The sequence below is a fragment of the Heteronotia binoei genome, chromosome 2 (assembly GCF_032191835.1).
Source record: "Heteronotia binoei isolate CCM8104 ecotype False Entrance Well chromosome 2, APGP_CSIRO_Hbin_v1, whole genome shotgun sequence".
Classification (NCBI taxonomy): Eukaryota; Metazoa; Chordata; class Lepidosauria; order Squamata; family Gekkonidae; genus Heteronotia; species Heteronotia binoei.
In genome coordinates this window covers 165,670,223-165,689,151 of record NC_083224.1, presented here as the reverse complement: position 1 = coordinate 165,689,151, position 18,929 = coordinate 165,670,223, and the positions used below count along the sequence as shown (strand labels likewise).

At 44.4% G+C, this 18,929-nt stretch overlaps 1 protein-coding gene across 3 annotated transcripts in view; it reads right to left on the bottom strand.

Annotated features, from left to right (window-relative positions):
• Positions 1-18,929, bottom strand: part of BRINP3 (BMP/retinoic acid inducible neural specific 3) — a 372,579-nt gene that overhangs the window by 160,143 nt on the left and 193,507 nt on the right. For all 3 annotated transcript variants that reach the window (XM_060232385.1, XM_060232384.1, XM_060232383.1), the window contains exon 3: positions 12,239-12,429. In XM_060232385.1, coding sequence (XP_060088368.1) covers positions 12,239-12,429 — 191 coding nt within the window. The remainder of the gene's footprint in view (positions 1-12,238; positions 12,430-18,929) is intronic.

Below are 18,929 nucleotides of genomic sequence, written 5' to 3'. Positions count from 1 at the left end.
AAGTATAGTGGGCACCTATGAAAGAGAGGCTGCTCTTAGTAATGACACTATGTCCCTATAGAGCCCTCCCAAGAAAATGAGTGTTTTGTCCGTTAGTAAGATGGCACTTTTTCAAACAGCCTTCTATCTGTAAGTTTTAAGGTTTTTGCCTACCATACCATGGGCTTGGGCTTTTAAAACTTGAAATCTGTAGGGGCTGATAAACTGGCAATGCCCCCACCAATCCAAGCACTATGCCTTATTGTGGTTAAGGGCCAAGCTTTCTTTCCCCTGGATTTGCCAGCGCTAAAGGGATGAAGTGATGCAACAACACACTATAGCAGAGTTGTGGATATCTCCCAATTAAAATATTTGTGCTGCAAGGCTGTCCCAACAAGAATGTACTGGGATTCACTAAAGCACCTACAACTGGTGGCCTTTCTAACCTTTTAGTGCTGTTCAACAGTAACAGGATGGTAGCCATACAATCGGAGCAGAGATGCTATTTTACTCTGAGCTACAAGCAGTTCTAAATAGACAGCTCCTGACGTGGCAGATTCCTGTGCTGTACCTGACAAGAATATTTTTATCAGCATTTTGCAAACATTAGGTTATGCTTGAGACAATTGAACTGTCTGTCAGCATACAGGAAAGAGAGAGACTTTTTTTTTTTGAAGGGGTGTGTGCTTCTCTTTAGTAAGATTTTGATCCATCTGCTGTTTTCTGGAGGAGAAAAAGGTTACGATAGTGGGGCTTAATGTATTGTTATCTTAAATGACAAAAGAAGGCTATATCTGGAAAGGACCTCTACAAAACTGATGCTGTAGTGAGATGCTAGAGAACTCCTGTAGCTGTAAAGGAGAGCGAAGAGACTGCCGCTTTCTTAATATACCGCAGAAGCTTCACTCGCAGAAATGAATTAAAGAAATTTTTCATAAGAATAAAAGGTGTTTGACAAGATTGTCTGGTGGGAAGGCTACAAAATCACAGGAATTATCTTTAATATAATCACCCACCAAGGGAGATCACCAGTTTTGTTCAATTGTCATTTTTTGTTGGTGCCTGGGTGGGTAATTCTGAGCATTAATTATCTTTCCTGCCACATAATTCCCATGCTTTCTCTCCAGTGGATTGTTTCCCCCTCCCAGCCTATTACCAAATGGATGTTGTGTCTCTCTCCCCCACCCCATCTGCCCCGTTTATTTCAAATTTCATGCACGATGGCACTGCTTTTCAAAACATCATGTGCGAATTTAGGCACGCTGTTTCCATTAATGCTAATGGGCGCCGTGTGGCTAAAGATATCTGTGCTCTCTTGAATATTTTTGTCTCCCTGTGGTCTCAGTCACAGAAGGAAAGGTGCATTCCACAGTCACCTGAAAGGCTTGTTAGCTGGAAATTCTTCTCAGAATCAACTACCACTGCTTTTTTTTAATGTTGGACATCTTCAACTATAATAGCTATCTAGATGCGTTCAGTGTGAAACCTGAATAGTCATAGCAAATATTTTATCAAGAACACACACGAAAAAACACACACACAAATGTTGGATCAGACAGAGACAAGGCTGGAGAGTCTAGAGAAAATAAATTCTGGGGAACTCTAAATTATTATTTGTTTTCATATATTTTGTTAGGTCTGAATTGTATGATAGGGAACTCAGATGGAACTAATCATGACAGCTATAGTCTGCAGTGCCAATGTCTCTTTCATGCATAGCCGTGTCATTTCCTGGCGGGGACAGTGTGCAATGTGTGGTGCATTGTTATTTGTATCCAGCACAGCAATGATTGACAAGACCAGTTTGGTCAGGGTACTTGGATCAGGGCCGGACCCCAGATTGGTGGAGGGCAAGCAGTGCTTGCACCAAAGGCCTAGGCTCAGCACCCTTCCAATTGTTGTTCCTGCCTCCTTCCCCCACTCCCACTGGGATGTGTCTATTTAGGCAGTTGTGGAAGACTCTTCTATAATTATAACTAAAGCTGAAGCCAAGAGCCTCATGAATAGCTATGGTTCTCAAACGACATGTGCAGTCTGCTATCCTGAACTTGAGTTTAACTGGTGTAGGACTGCCAACTGCCTAATGTGGCCTGGGGAGCTCCTGGAATTAGTCTGGCCTAATGGATCACCAGACTACAGAGATCAGTTCCCTGGATATTTTATCCGGTTATTTATGCCTTGAAGTTTTTGCATGTAAATGTGTTACATGGTTGGTCAAATAACCCTAATAAAGATTGACTGACTGATCCCTGGATAAAGCAGCTGGTTTGGAGAGTGGACTCTATGGCACTATACCCTGATCAGGGCCCTCCCTTCCTCAAACCCTGCCTTTCCCAGACTCCACCCCTAAATCTTCAGGAATTCCCAACTTCAAGTAGGCAACCCTATACTGGTGCCACACCCCCTCAGAACAGTTGGTCATATAAGTAATTGAGGCATGCAAAGAAACTTGCATAAAATAAATACTTTGATATTTTCTTCTCAACCTTCCTCCCCAATCAGATGCAGTTACCGCTTTTAATTCCTGCCCAGTAGGGGTGTGCATTTGGTTCAGCCAAACCAAATAGGCCGCCGAATACCCCCTGATTCGGAAGTATACGGCGCCTTATACTTCTGAATCCAATTAGAAGGCATTATATGGGAGCTGTATACGGCTCCCCGCATACTTCCGAATCAATATTCAGAAGTATATGGAACTCAATGTAAAAGGCAGGAAAGGAGCTTCTGCAGTCTCAGAGAAGCTGCTTGCCTCCTTTCCCGCCTTTGGAAGCCTTTTCCCACCTCTCCCATAGCCTCCCTGGGATCAGGGAGGGAGGGGGAGGGGGAGAGGAGTCCCAGCAGCAAATCCAAAGCATGTATCCAAGAGGAGTCCCAGCAGCAAATCCAAAGCATGCTTTGCAGGGCTGTTGTGTAGCTGATGGCTGGGTTAATCCCCCAGCCATCAGCAACATTGTTCTTTTGTTTTCTTGGGTATCCAAGTAAACACTGTTCTCTGGCCAATCACAGAGCAGTGGTATTTTTGAAACTGCTCTGTGTAGGGCCAGAGACCCCTTTTAAGGAGTCTGCCTGGCTAGACTCCATTCCATTGCTGCTGTGTGTGTTGGTGTGAAAGAGAGATTGTGCTGTGTTGGCACTTGGCCTCAGCTGCTGCAGCTCTCTCTCAGCCTTGCCTGACCTGCCTGGAGAAGACATCAAAGGTAAGACAGTCTTGAGGTTCTTGTTTTTATTTTAGTTAGGATAAAAGTGAAAGGACTTTTTAAAACTCAGAGTCCCTTTACTTATTCAGATTTGGGTGGGTGGTTAGCTTATTTGGGGTTAGGGTTAGGGCATTCTGCTAGGGATGGGGGTCTGAGGTGGGGGAGTTGCCAATTAGCCTATATCTTATTTTAGTTATAGGATTTTTAAAAGTGCAGTGTCCTTTTACTTTTCCTGATTTGGGTGGCTTGGATTTTTTGGGGTTAGAGTGAAGGTTTTTTTGGGGGGAAGGGTTGGTTAAGTTCCTGTATTGTTAAAAGTCAAGTTTTTACTGTTTTAAAAGGATTCTGTGTTTGATTTGTTGCTGCTGTGTTGTGCTGCTGTTGTTCCTTTTCTCTTCTGGTTTTGGGGGGGGGGGCTCTTTGGCCTAATTTTTATTGTTAAAAAGTTCAGTTTTTTAACAGTTGAGTTTGTTGGCCTTTTTTCAGTTGGATTTGTTTGGATCTGTGTAGTTGTTGGTTTTGCATCCTGCCCTGTTGATCCTTTTCCTGGTTCTGGGGTTTTTTTTGGGGGGGGGGGGTGGGGGGTGTTGATTGATTTGGCCTGAGGTTTTTTATTGTTAAAAAGTTCAGCTTTTTAAGAGTTGAATTTGTTGGCCTTTTCTCGGATTTGTTTGGATCTGTTACTGTTGGTTTTGCATCCTGTCCTGTTGTCCCTTTTCCTGGTTCTGTTTTTTTTTGGGGGGGGGGTTAAAAGTTAAGTTTATTTCTGTCACATTTTGGGTTTTTTAATTACCTCTGGTTGGTGTGAGGGGGCTGGTGTGTGGGGTGGGTCACTTTCATGTTTTTACAGAGTTATTTTTGAAGTCTGAGGGTGCTTTCGGTTTGGCTAGGGCCACTAAATAGGCTGCCCCGCTAATAAGGGTGTTTTTAGGGATTGTGCTTTTTGAAATTAAAAAAAAAATCCAGTTTAGGGCTTTATCTTCTTTCAAAATTCAACCAGACCAGATAGGGGCAATTTAAAAAGATTTTGGGTTTCTCATAAAAGGTAGCGTGACTACTAGACCACATCAGGCTCTCTTTTAAAGAGACTAGGGTTGCTGTGCATCTTGCTTTCAGCCATTGAAAGTCAGTGCATCCTTAGATTTCCATAGAGTAAACCATGGCTTCTCTCTAGTTATAGGGGATGCCTGATTTCTAGTTTGCAAGGAAATCCGGTTTGTCCCAGGATATAGTTGGGAGAAGTTTAACTAGGAGAATATAACAAGGATTGCCTTCATCTCAAGGCAGCCTTTTAAAAACTAGCCAAGTAGAGGCAGGATCACCTAGTCTCCTAAACGTTACCAGACTACTACTACCCCAACCCAAAGAAGGACAGGTTAGGGACCAAAAAACAAACAAACAAGTTTTGGTGGGAGAGTTTTTAAAAAGAAGTCAGGGCACCTGTTGGTTCAAGGTACAGTGTAGTGAGCTAGGTTTGTAAAAAAAACCCACTCTCAGTTCAGGTTGTGTGAGACTGGCCAAGGGTGACATGAGTGACAGGCAGCAGAAGAGGGGCCTTGGGGGCAAGACCAAGGAGAAGACTAGAGGGGTGGAGGGGAGGGGGAGGACCCAGTTTCCCCACCACCACCTGTGTGTAGGGCCACTCCATAGCCACCTTCCAGCACTCCGACCTCTGTCTAGAGTATGATGAAGAAGGCATGCCTTGGGCCATTCATCGAGGCTGCTGCTAGGGCACCCCTAGCAGAGGTGTCATTAGGTGCTGGCACTGAGCAGGGGTCTGCTGCTTGGGCAGTCTCTCCTCCAGCTGATGTTGCTCAGCCTCAGCAATCGGAGGAGGGGCAGCAAGAGCAGCCCTCCTTGGAGATGAGCTTCGGAGACAGTTTTCTGTCCAAAATAATCACCCCAAGGAGGGTGCAGAGTGTCGTGCAGGAGCTGGAAGAGAAGCTGGTTGAGGAGGACCAATCCCCTTCTTCAGTTCCTTTGGGCGCCAGCAGTCCTTCAGGGGATGGCCAGGAGGGGAGGTCGCATGGGGTGGAGGGGAAAGAAATGGAGACACACAAGGTGCCTCCATCTCTGCCCACTTCCCCCCAGGCGGCTAGCCCCTCCTGCCACCCCGAGACACGATGTGTCTGCCCTGAGCACCTCACAGGAGGTGGCTCCGGACACCCAAGCTGCTGGTCAGTTTGGGCATCCATACACCTCCAAAGTCTTGAAGCATTTCCGACTTACGGAGGATCCACACTATGCGCAGTGTCAGCTGTGCAGGGCCCGGATCAGTCGTGGGCAGAACCCTGCCCACCTGACTCCGGGGAGGGGTGTGGAACCACCTGCGGAAGCACCTGCGGAAGCACCACCAGGTTGTGCTTCTTAAGGGGGAGAAGCAGGCTGGTGCTTGGATGCCCAAGCAGCCAACACCACCCAGCCAGGAGGTCCATCCCACTGCGACTACCTGCAGATCTCTCCAGGAGAGTTCCGTGACAGGGCAGGGATGCCAGGCATCTCTGCCTGAGATGTTTGCTGGGGGTGGCACCTGTGTGCTAAGAGGGGGAATCAGGTATGGCAGGAGGGTGATTGCCTGGAACCTTGCCAGGTTGGTTGCCCATGGGCTTCCATTTTCAGTGGTCGAGAATCCTGGGGTGCTAGGGTTGCTCAAGTACCTGGCACCCTGGTACAAAGTTCCTGCTAGAACCACCATTAGCAGGACCATTGTGCCATCTGTTTTCAGGGAAACCAGATCTGTGGTGAAGGAGCATTTGTCCCGTGCTGCCGGGGGGACTGTTCATTTCACCTCAGACATCTGGAGCTCCCAACATGTGTTCAAGGGGTATCTCTCCCTGACTGCACATTGGTGGCAACCCAGTGAGCTGCAGGGCGGGGGTGGCAGTAGCAGCAGGCAGGGTCAGGGCCGCCAAGCCGGCTATTGCTGGGCCTTGCTGCACACTGAAGCAGTCGATGCGTCACACACAGCGGACACGCTCAGAGCCATCCTCTCACGGCAGTTAGAGGGCTGGGTAGGGAGGGACATCACCACAGGCTTCATGGTGACTGACGGTGGCTTCAACATCAAGGCGGCTGTCCAGCGTCAGGGTCTAAAATGCCTTCCTTGCATGGCCCACCTTCTCCACCTTGTGGTTAAGGACGCATTGGGCCAGACAAAAAGCCAGGATTGTTGGTATTTAGCCACGACCCATGAGTACCGACTTCTGCTCCAGAAGTGTCGGCATATCACGGGTCACTTCTCACGCAGCAATACGGACTTGTATCTGCTGCGTGAGAAACAGACACTGACAGGCGTGGCAGGGCATTGCATGATTGGTGACGTCAGCACACACTGGAACTCCACCTGTGCCATGCTGGAGCGCATAGTGGAGCAGAGAGCAGTCCTGGATGCCTTTGTCTCTGAGGTCTTTTGGGATGAGAACCATCTCACCCAAGAGGATTGGGTGGTCATTTTTCAGACTGTGGAGGTTCTTGGGCTCTTCAAGACCCACACAGAAATACTCTCATCTGATACGGTGAGAATCGCACTGGTCGTTCCCATGGTCCACATGGTCTGTGAGGACCTGGCCTCGTTTCTAGTGCCAGCTCAAGGCCGTGCAGACATTCTTCCAGAGGTGCGCACCCTGGTTGTTAGGCTGCAGGAAGGGCTTGAGGCCCGCTTTCAGACTTTCACCTAGGATAAGGTCTACATGATGGCAACAATGTTAGACCTGTGCCTTAAGGGCATGATCACCAAGTGAGCCAATGAGCTCGATCTCTGGGGAGACGAGCTCTCCCAGAAGGTCGAGTGCTGCAGAGTCAGGGCAGGCCCAGTGCCGGTAGCTGAGGAGGGGGGCGGGGCTGGAAGCAGCTCATCTGCCACTTCCACTTCTGTTCATCCCAAACTTCCTGGCTAGGCAGTGTTTCCCACCAGACTCACGCCAAGTAGAGTGCCAAGATGACACTCATCAGGCGGCTCGTTGGCCCCTCTGGGAGCGGTAGGCCCATGAGAGCAGAGACAGGTGCTGTGATGGTGAGGGACTATCTTTCGAAGCCCAACAAGTCACAGGAAACATCTCCTTTGGACTACTGGGTCATGAAGGAGGTGGTCTGACTGGCCTCTCCTCTGTGGCCAAGGCGTTCCTGTCATGTCCAGTGATGAGCGTGCAGAGCGAGTGCGTCTTTTCACATATGGGCGACATTGTCTGCCCACATCGCAATCGCCTGCAATCCTAGACAGTTGAGCAGTTGGTCTTCCTAAAGGTCAACTTGCCTCTGTTCGGTTCCCTGAACGTAGACTTTAAGGGTGGATGAAGTGAGCACCTACTTGTGCCTGCATCCTCTCTTGGTCCATACTTGGAAAGTGGTTGTAAAATGCTCTCCCACTAAACATATAGAGTCCAAAGACAGATAGAGTCCAAAGACTCACTCACAAATTGATTGTCAGTGCACCCCTCATCCATCCCCAAACCAAAAGTGAATGCTGATTTAAAATCTGCAAAGCAATCCAAATATCTCCAGTTCCCATCCACACATGCCTAATAATACTGAAAGGGCCATTGCAGCTCCCACCTGTAACTGACAGCACCCACAGGCCCAGCCAGGATAACCCAGTTTTTTTTTTCAGGGGCAGGAGGAAGAAAGAGGGAGGTGACAGTGATGATGACAGGCAGCCAGCAGCCATACCAATGCTGAGGTCCCTCTAATGGGGCACTGATAGCTGGTGTGTTGCTGCTGAGCTGAGAGAGAAGGAATGGTTCCCTTCCTCTCACACAATCCGAGGCCCTCCCAGTGATCTTCCTCATTTGGGATGCAACTCTGGCTTGCCTCCTCATGGTGCACCCTGGGTAACACAAAAGATCCTGGACCAGCCAACCATCCATCACTCAAGGTAAGTCTAAATGCTTCTTGCTTTGTGTCAGATACAGAATGATGTGGGGCTAGGTATGGTCCACTGCTTCTCTTGTTTGAGAGTTGTGTTGTTTGGGGCAGGGCTGGAGAGCTGGTATCTTTAGATTGCATGTTCTATGGCAGGGAAGCTGGCATCTGGGAGAGAGACCCAGAACCAGCATGCTTGTTGTGCTTGGCCAGCTCTCCCTGCATTGTTTGGGGCAGGACTGGAGAGCTGGCATCTGGGTTTGCTGCAGCCAGGTCTCCAGAGCAGACCTTGAGCATATTGTGTTTTGTGTGGCAGTGACGTTGGCAACTGGGTTTATATTGGTTCCAGGCCAGCAGGGTTCATAGAGTAGATAAATGGATGTAGTGCCTTTGGGCCCTATAGAGATTCTCTGGTGTGAAGTTAAGTTTGGCTTTGGGTGCCCCAGGAATTGGACCCCTGGTCCAATTTTTATTTTTGCCTTATTGGTTTTGTGTGGGACAGTGCCCTGAAGCTGCACAGCAGTTTGGGGGGCTCTCCTCAAAACCCCTTGCTCCCCAGAGCCACTTTTCCCACGATAATTACAGTGGGGAAGTTGCTCTAATTGTTTTTTTTCTCACCATTGGGGACAGTGTTCCTTTTGGGGTGCCCACAGATAGGTGCAGTCTTTTTGGGACAGGGGGGTTGCATGTGGGGGAGTCCCCTGAAGCTGCCCTGCAGTTTTGTGGCCTCTCCCTCAAACCCCCCCTCTGCTCAGAGCCACTTTTCCCACAGCAATTACAGTGGAGGAAGTGGCTAATTGGACTTTCCCCATCATTGGTGGCAATGGGCCTTTTGGGGAGCCCAAAGACAGGGACCCCCTGACCCAATCTTTTTGGCACTTGGGGGGTTTGTAGGGGAGAGTCCCCTGTGGGTTCTGTGCAGTTTTGGGGCTCTCCCTCAAACCCCCTGCCCCCCGGTAGCCTCTGATTATGCCCTATGATCCCATTGAGTTCAATGATCCCATTGAGTTCAATGATCCCATTGAGTTCAATGATCCCATTGAGTTCAATGGCCCAATGGTGGGATAGGGGCACCCAAAGAGGGACCCTGGAATGGGACCCCCTGGCCCAATCTTTTTGGGACTTGGGGGGTTCGTAGGGGAAAGTCCCCTGCAAGTCCCCTCCCCTCCAGGCAGCTTCCAATATACCCAATTTTGCCATTGATTTCAATGGCCCATAGGGTATAATGAGGCTGTATATTCGGAAATAGCCGTATATCTCCAATATATACGGCTATTCCGAATACCGTATATTTCTGAATTCGATTAATTCTGATTTTTTTTTTTTTTTGCACATCCCTATTCAGAAGGTAGCAATACAAGGTTCTGGGGATGGTAAATGGAGGATATGAAATTTTGATTCTTTTTTAAGTAGCTAGAAGTTGGTAAATGAGGTGGGAAAAGAAACTCAGGAGTGAAGTATTTCCCTTTAGAGGAGAAAGGTTGTGGGCTTAACCTTTTTGTTAAAAAAACATTTCTGAGAGTTCCACCTCCTCCTTCTGAGAGGTTCAGGAGCTGTGCTCTTGTGAGCTCCCACTGAATCTGAGGCCTGGAAAGACCTCCATATAAACAAAAAGCAATTTTGTGCTACCTCAAAGGCATTTGTTGTAGCATATTTAATTTCCGTAATAGAATTTAATTGAATATTTAATTGTATTAATCAGGGCTTAAACAGTCACAGTTACAGCTGTTGTAAACAGTCACTGTGCTTATCTTGTACTTTTGAGTTTTGCACAGAAATGTTACAAAGGCATTTCATAGCCTTTTACAAAGTGTTGACAGTTTCTTCCCCTTCTTTGAACCTTTCTGAGAGTTCCACTTCCTCCTTCTGAGAGTTCCACCTCCTTGCTCATTGAATAGTATGTGCAGCTGCATAATAATCCCTGGATGAGCTCCACCACCTATTTTTCTACAAAATGACCCCTGGGTCTTTCTATGCAGTTAATGGCCATTCGCAATAAGTTAATAAATAGTATAGAGAAGAGAAGAGAAGAGAAGAGAAGAGAAGAGAAGAGAAGAGAAGAGAAGAGAAGAGAAGAGAAGAGAAGAGAAGAGAAGAGAAGAGAAGAGAAGAGAAGAGAAGAAGAAGAAATTGGATTTATATCCCTGCCATTCACTTGTGAAAGCAACGTCACCCCAGAGTCGTAAATGACTGGTGCTTGCACAGGGGACCTTTCCTTTTCCCCCCATTCACTTGGAGTCTCATAGTGACTTAGAATCTCCTTTCTCTTCCTTTCTCCACAACAGACACCCTGTGAGGTAAGTGGGGCTGAGAGAGCTCTCACAGAAGCTGTCCTTTCAAGGACAGCTCTGCTGAGAACTTGTGGCTGACCCAAGGTCACACCAGCAGCTGCATGAGGAAGACTAAGGAATAAAACCTGGTTCTCCCAGATTAGAGTCCACACGTTTAACTGCAACACCAAACTGGCTATATTTAATGCCCCATCCTAGATGTCACTGGCTAGTCCGATCTCATCAGATTTTGGAACTTAAAATGGTCGATCCTGGTTAGTATTTGGATGGGAGGAATTCCAGGGTTGTTCTGCAGAGGCAGACAAACCATCTCTGAATGTCTCTTGCCTTGAAAACCCTATAGGGTTACCATAAGTCAGCTGTGACTTGATGGCACTTTCTACCACCATATATTTAATGGCAAGGAAATAAAAAGGAAACAAAACTATAACCCTGTGGGCTATTTCCCAGGAACCATATCAAGCTATTTAGAAAGTAAAATAACAGGGGAAACAAATTTTACTTTGCCTGGGATGCCAAACAGTGAACTCTGGATAAATAGACTACTCTGAAAACGAAAGGACAAGTCTTGGGGGGACGTCTCTGCTTCTTTTATACAAGAAGTATGTGGAATGAGCATTTGAAAATCAGGAAAGGGAAGAAAGTACATATATTCATTTACCTGGAAGCCCTTTTAGCAACCTCACCTTCACCTTGGTCTTTATCAGTGCAACATGAAAAAGTTTGGAAACCTTAGTCTTTCACATACCTGTCCGGCACTGGAGAAGGAGGTGATGAAGGGACCACATTATCTCCATAAGCTGGTGTATAACGGCAACAAGGGTTTTTTTTCTCCCATACCATATTAGGTTGGGGTTTTTTTGAAGGAACACTGTTGCATTCTTATATTATAGCACTAAGCCAATAAACAACAATAATATTGTGGTGTAATAGTATTCTCAAGTATTCTATTTCTCCCCTGATTTTAAAGCTTTAGATAACCTGGTCTTATTTACAATGTGAAGCGTATGTATTAGGAATTTTCAACTGTTCTCATTGGAGAATTTTGCACAAAACATTCTGTTTGAGGAACATGCCACAGTTCCTTTTGATTAGTTTGATACCTTCCCCCATATTTATAATGTGTGTGTATAAATTAGGGTTTGTAGAATCTTTCGGGCTCAAGTGCCGTGTTCTACTGGAGAAAGTTATTCTTCCAGACGTTTCATTCTCAGTGTGTGTATAAAGTTATTAAATGCTGCAAAAGAGCGGTCCTGATGTGATTATATGTACAAGTTATGTGTATGGTGTTTTACCGAGCAGGAGCTCAGGTAGGCATCAGTAAAACATCACACACAAAAGTATTTTGATGTAACAATGCACACAGTCTCATCCAGACTGTTTTGCATGTTGAGAAATAGTACATTGGTAATGAAGGGGAATGAGATGCAAATGAACTAAAGCAACAAAAAGCTTCGGCAACCAGCATGTGCTCCAGTTTTGGGCATCTTCTAAGTTAAATTAGAATCCAAGAGAGTGGAACAGAGCAACAAATGAAATTACAGAACATTATAGAAGCCGAATGGATGAGATCTGCTCATGCTGAATGCCTGCATTCCACTGAGATCAATGGGACTTATTCCCAAGCTATTGTCCAGCCCAGTAAATATGCTGTATCTAATTTTATTCATCTCTGCTTTCAAAAGATGCATGAAGCTTACATTAATAATTTCCCCAAATAGATTTTTTTTTAAGTAAATTACTTAAAATGCTGCACAAAAAGCCACACAAGTAGGCATGGTTCCTTGGTCTGTCATGGTGCCTTCCCCCATCATAGGTGATTAATCCATTTTTACACAATTAATTTATACCTCCCGTGAACTTTAAATGGCTGGGATGAATGCTCATTCAGTGCCTTCATGAGAGTGACCTTACCTCCCAGGGTTGCTGACAGCAGGAAGTGTGTCCCATATTTCTTGATAAGGTTTTCTGTGATCTGCTGAAGCGTTGGCCTCCGTCCTAGTAGTCTTATGTTTCGGAAAAATTCTGGGGCAAGAGGCAGTGGGGAACCAAGAAAATTCTTCCTCTCAACGGCTAGATTATTTACTTTCCAGCGACCAAATTCTCTGAAATGAAGAAAAAAAACTCATTTAAAAATGTATTGTTTACTATGTGCTTTCATTTTCAGAGAACGCCAGCTTGTTGCCTAGTTGGGTGAGGAGGCAGTGCATTTCTGGAAAACCTTGCTCATGATTCATTAGAAACCAAAAATAAGCCACAAGTGAAAACCAGTGGAGGGACTATTTCACACACAAGGATCACTGTGTAAATAATCTTGTAACAAATGAGATGCTTAAGGGTTTTTTTTTTTTCCCCTATGCTATTGCTGTATTTCATCTTCCAGAGCGTGGCCACAACTGGTTGATTTTCTTTTTTTCATGGAATGCAGGTAGAAGATAACTCATGGCACACCCTTGAGTGCCTTTTGTTGTTGCTTGTGGTATAGAAGACAATAAAAACAAAATTTTCTCTAAGGGGAAACTTTGGGTAGGTATGTTTCTCAAGCTGAAACTATACTGGTTTTTATATTGTGAACATTTTTAGCAATGTTTTTTTTTAAAAAATCTTCCCTTTTCCAGATGTTTCCAGTGGTCATTGTGAAAATATTGACATAGTCATTTGCAACCCCTCTTTCTGAAGCATCCCCAGTAGCATTTCTCAAGTCACCAAATACAAGTGGTTATGTAGCATCTTAACATCGTCATGTTTCACAGCATGATCCTCAATCGAGTGGGCACATGACTTGTAATGGTGCAGAACTAGATCAGTACAAGAAAATTCACAGAATCCTAACCATCTACATACATTCCAATTGCATGTTCAGTCAACATACATAGAGAGTGAGTAAATGCTTCCACGCCATCACCAGCTCATGAACAGTGTTTCTGTTTGGGACAAGTTACACTTATAGACTCACTCCCCGTGATTAAAAACAACAGCATAGTAATGTTCCCAATCACAGGGACAGTGCATGCTCACTTCTTCCATATTTAGATATGGTGTTGACAATATCATGTGGAGACCAGAGAGGCAGTTTGGTAGGAGGACCAGACAGGTCCAGGTGGTGCAAAGACCACAGGGGATGCTAGGGCTTCTCCTCGGTGTTAGATGGGAATGACCTGGCTAAGAGCTGTGAGGGCAAGACATCCCAGTTGGTCATGTCTGGTCCAACATGCATTCAGTAGGGTTGGGTTGGATAGAGGCCTCTGAGGCCCTGCGTATGAGGGGGCCAGACTGGCTCTGTGGGCACCTGGGAACTAGGCTTTGGAGGGTTAATTACTGGGTGGGCTGAATGGCACTAATATAGCATGGGGGGGGGGGCTGTAGAGGAAGGCAGAATTGCCACTCTGTAGCAGAGACTGGTGGAATGTAACCAAAGTCTGTGATGTTAATAAACAGGTTGGTTGGACTTCATCTGGGCTTCATGTTTGGGGTTTTTTTTAACAAAAAATAGGGATGAAACCCCACCTTCTACCCAGCCTGCTGTGACCCACTACTCTGGGGGGGGGGGCTAGAGATCCTGGGCCCAATGACGGGCAGTGCCAGCATGCTCATACCTGCTCCCCCAGTACAGACATTGATCAGCCATGCAATCAGAATGTATGTACAGGCATTACATATTTGTGGGGAAACAAGATTTCTAGATCCTATAAAAATCAAATTTATTGTAGTGATCCGCCCTGAGCCTTCTGCAAAGAGCAGAATAGAAATCTATCGTCTTTTAGTCAGCAGTTAGGAAGGAGGATTAAAGTAGATAAGGCAGGGATAGAAGAGTAAATGAAAATGAACTGACAATCAGAACTCCCTCAAAAGCCCTTGGAACTACTCAACGCTCCAGCGGTGCCAAAACAGGAGAGAGAAAGAGATCTTGACAGTAGCTCTCTAAAGCAAATGGGGAGGGATTAAAATTAAAATGAATGGCTTTAAAAACTGAACAGAAGTTCCACAGAAGTAGAGGGGATCCACTCAACCTTTTCCCCACTCAGCCATTCCTTGAAAACAGGGGTCATTTAGTAGAAAAAGAGGTGTTGGAGCTCATTGGCACAACTCATTTGCATATGCCACACACCCCTGACATCACTGGAAGGTGTACTAAATTGTGTCACCTCAGCATCTACCTTAAAATGTTTCTGGAATTATAATTGTCATAACAAAACCTCAGTCCCATCATACTTTTTAAATAACATTCTCCTTTTTTTCCTGGTGGCATGACGAAGATTTCCATCTGTCTGTTTTATATGTTTTGGTTATTTTCCCATTTGGGGGGGGTGGGGAAAAATATTGGAAAGTTTGTCAAATCTTAGAGTCCAGCAAAATTCTCATGGGGGTTTGAACAATGGAGCCCAGAAGCAAGTATGGGTAAGAAAGAAAGAGCACAATAAAATGTAAAGGTTCTGGAGCTCAGCTCCTGTGAGCTCCTGCCCAAAATGAGGGCTGCCTGAACAAGGGAGGGAGGTGGAGGGAGATCTTTAAACCCAGGTCTAAAACAAAGGGAGAGAAGAAAATATTAGGAAAAAGAGTGAAAATTAGAGCTGAATGTGATAGGCCTAAACAGAACAACCACAGGGGAAAATAAACAGATACAATGAAAAGCTAAACTAAAATATATTAAAGTAAACATAAAGTAAAACATTTTAAGAATGGAGCACAGCTTTGTAATGTGGAATAGAAATATAATAAATATAAACAAACAAACAAACAAATCATAGAAAGTATTCAAACATAGAAGGCCATATTTTGCAGTGTTTTCATACTTGATGCTTAACCCTTCTTTGAGCCCATCTTGCGGTGTTTGTTTTAACTGAATGCTTTCAGTCGCACAAGGGAGAAAAATGTTGAATAACAGGGTCAGTATTCTTATTCACAGTCATATAATTTCCCCTTCACACCATTTCCCTTATATATATTAACTACACCATACCAATTGCTTCATTCCCCATGGGGTACATACTTACAAACACAGAGAGTTTAAAACAGATTAGCAAAAATCCCATATGACATATCTATTGCTGGGATATACTAAAAACAAATGCTATGAGAGGAAATGTTTTTATTTGCCTTGACTTTTCATCAGCTCAGTTGCAGATGGCCTTTAGTGGGGATCTCTTAGAGGGGAAGTTGTTTTACCTCATTGATCTATCTGCCATTCCGTCTTGCATTTCTAATGCTGCTATTTTGTCTCATTGGATTCGTTCTCTCTCTTACTCATATACTCATTATGGTTCCATGCCTTTAATGCATTTAACAGTGACATCCTAAGAATGCTTCCCAGGGAAAAAGCCGTGTTATGTAGTAGGGTTGAAAGGTCCAAATGATAAGCCAGTGGGGGACTTATGTCATCTCTGGGTTACATAGACATGTCAGGAACTTGGGGGGGGGGGTCTACAGCAAAGATATGTCATTCAGAGGTGACATAAGCACATCGGAGGCAATGCTCTGGTTTTTGGGCAAAGCTCTTAGCTTAGGAAGGATGACCCCAGAGAACACTAATTTATGCAGTAGCTCACAACTTTAATGCCAGTAGCTCTATCATAAACCAGAGCATCACCCCCTGATGCCACCAAAGTGACTTCTGGGTGGCATAGGCACATCACATTTGGGGCAGTAACTGTCCCCTGCCTACCAGTTGGCCAGTGCCCCATGCACCAAGGGGAACTGGCAACTCTATTGCTTGTTTAGGATTACACTATTACAGTTTTCAGTTTTTTCACTGTAAGCTGTTGAAGCAGTTAACAAATGGTCTAATCATTTTTTTATTTTATTTTCAGATATCAGGTAGGAGTTCAATTCTTTAATGGTTTTTCTGCACTAAATATTTCCAACACTTCCAAATTTAGCATATCGAGAAGAGGTTCTAGGTTGGTCTTCAGTTGGCTCTTGTGTATAGAGTATTTATATCAATGAGTATGCAAACGTTCAGTTTCCCAGCTGAAGTCTGGAATGGAGACCTTGACTAAAGGTCCTCATTTAGTAGGTTGAACACACTGTTCTAAAATACATAAAAAATATTTAAAATATTAGACCTGAGTCTTCAAGCTAATGGTTTTAAGACTTCCAGCTGAAACTAGTTCTTGAATTTGCACTGCTATTACCCTTGGAAGGAAAAGAAGTATGGACACCCATCTTTTTTGCTGGAAATTATAACTCTACATGCGAGAGGATCTGAGAGAGAAAGGATTAAGAGAATTCTCTCACTCGGGTACACTTGGCAGTTGATTCCACCCTCACATCAGCAGTATTCCCTTTAAGCTGAATTTGTGTGAGTTAGCTCACAGATTTTTAGCCTCCAGCTCACACATTTTTGTCTTAGCTTAAGAAGGGTGACCCCAAAGAACACTAATTTATGGAGTAGTTTGCAACTTTAATGCCAGAAGCTCACAAAATTGAATTTTTGCTCACAAGACTCTGCAGCTTAGAGGGAACGTTGCTCATCAGTCAGATGTTGAACTTCTTTGGCCATTGCTTGTCTTCTGTTTTTCATCTTATATAGGACCTATCTTCTTTTCTCTCATACCCAGGCTTGGAAGCTGTAACAAGTTAACCTTTCTGGAGTTAATCTGTTCACAATAAATTAAATGTGCCTACAGGAATGAGTCATGTAAGACTATTTTTGTAAGTAAAATTTATTGCTTTTGTTACCATTGGAGTTAGATCATCTTTGTAATTTGTCTGAACAGCATTTTCCTCTTAACTGCTTAAAACTTCTGCGCTTCCAAGGCAAGTTATTATTATTATTTACTTTAAACCCCTCCCTCAAATGGTATTTCTGTAGTTTGCATTTTATACATAATATATAAAGATTACATGTATATGTAACGCTATGTCTAAGGACATGTGCTCCATAACTGTAAACCCTTACAGTTGCTAAAGTTATTATGAAGCTCAGCATCACTGGCCTCCATACTACAAGCATGGTCTCCTGAAACGGCAGAATTTGCTCATCCCTGGCTCCTGCTCTACAGGAATTTTACATGTCTTATAGTTGTCTTTAAGTGCTGAGCCTATGTTGGTTTGCCAAATTTTAGAAATGTTGTGATCCTCCTGCCTGACTCCCCCCCCCCCCACACACACACACTGTGGGTTTGTTCTTTTGACTTCTGTTCCCTTAGCAACATTATCGCAGCCTAGGGTTGGTGCCACAATATATTTAAGGAAAGAGTTTCAACTTTTTTTTTTGTCTTTTTGGAATATAAAATGTACTTTGAACAGACATTAGGACGAGAATTATGTTTGGGAATGGAAACAATGAACTTACTTTGAAATTCTAGACCCTGACCTTGTGCCTACTTTTTCCTATAAAAGGAAGGATTTTGTATCTTGTTCAGGATGCTTGCACAATCTGTTCTTGTGGATATCATGATAATCCTCCTTAATAAAACTGTATGCTCTTTTAACCAAAAGCCTTGGGTGAGTTCTCTCTCCCCTTGGACAGATCTCAGAAACCGGGGGGGGGGGGGGGGGGAGAGTAATCTATTCTAGGCTCTAGGCTCCAAAACCAGAGATTTACAGCAAAGATAATTCCATCACCTTTCTGGAATCGCCAGCAACTATGCTCCTGTCTTTCCATTCCAGTGTCTAAACCTGGATGGTGCAGACTAGCCTGATTCCATCAGATCTCAGAAGCTAAGCCCTAATTAGTACTTGGATGGCAGACCACCAAGGACGTCAAGGGCCACTATGTAGTGGCAGGCAGTGGCAAACATCTTTGCCTTGAAAATCCTAGGGGGTTGCCATAAGTTGGATATTACTTAACAGCACTTTCCACCACTACCATCTAAACAGAAACCTGCCCAACCTACAGCTGATATACAACAATAGGGAAAGACAACAACACCTGCCTATTGCTTTGCCAATACCAAATGTATGAGCTACATGTTCTGTTCTCTGCCTTTGGGTTTTCTTTTGAAAAGTAAATATGAGGTCTAAACAAGAAAAAAAAATCAATAAAACTAAACTTGATATCCTCCTCTATATTTGTGACTCTTCCTGCAGTCAGGAACATGAAGACAGATGAATTCGCCCCAAGCGTATATGTGAAGTTAGCCACCCTCGTCATTGTGCTTTTTAATAATATTAGCAAAGCTCATCTTTAAGTGCAGACAGTTTTGATTACTGCTGAGAAAAAAATTATTCCAGAGGCTGCGTTAAAGACAAAGAATGACAGCTCCCGCTCACTGCTCCGAACTATATCGGTGGTTGAAATGAAAGCAAACAAGTCAATTAAGTAGTAATAAGCGCATCTTTTATTCATTTGCTTACCAATTAAGACGCAGCTAAGAGTTATTATGAGAAGGACACGTTGTCCTCAGATTCTAATCAAGAAACCATTCTTGTTTCAAAACATCTGGGGAAGCCTTATTTTTTATGAGGCGTGCCAACCATTATGGCATTGGCTTCAGGGGAAACTCAGAGTCCAGTTTGTAGTGAGAAAAATATAAGAGCCTCTGTTCAATTTGGTCTTGGTGAACAAGGACTTGATCCCACACAAAAGGACGTCTCATACACATCCCAGCCTAAAGCTCAGAGGAGATGCTACTCTATACATTTATTTGCCCCACTGTAAAGT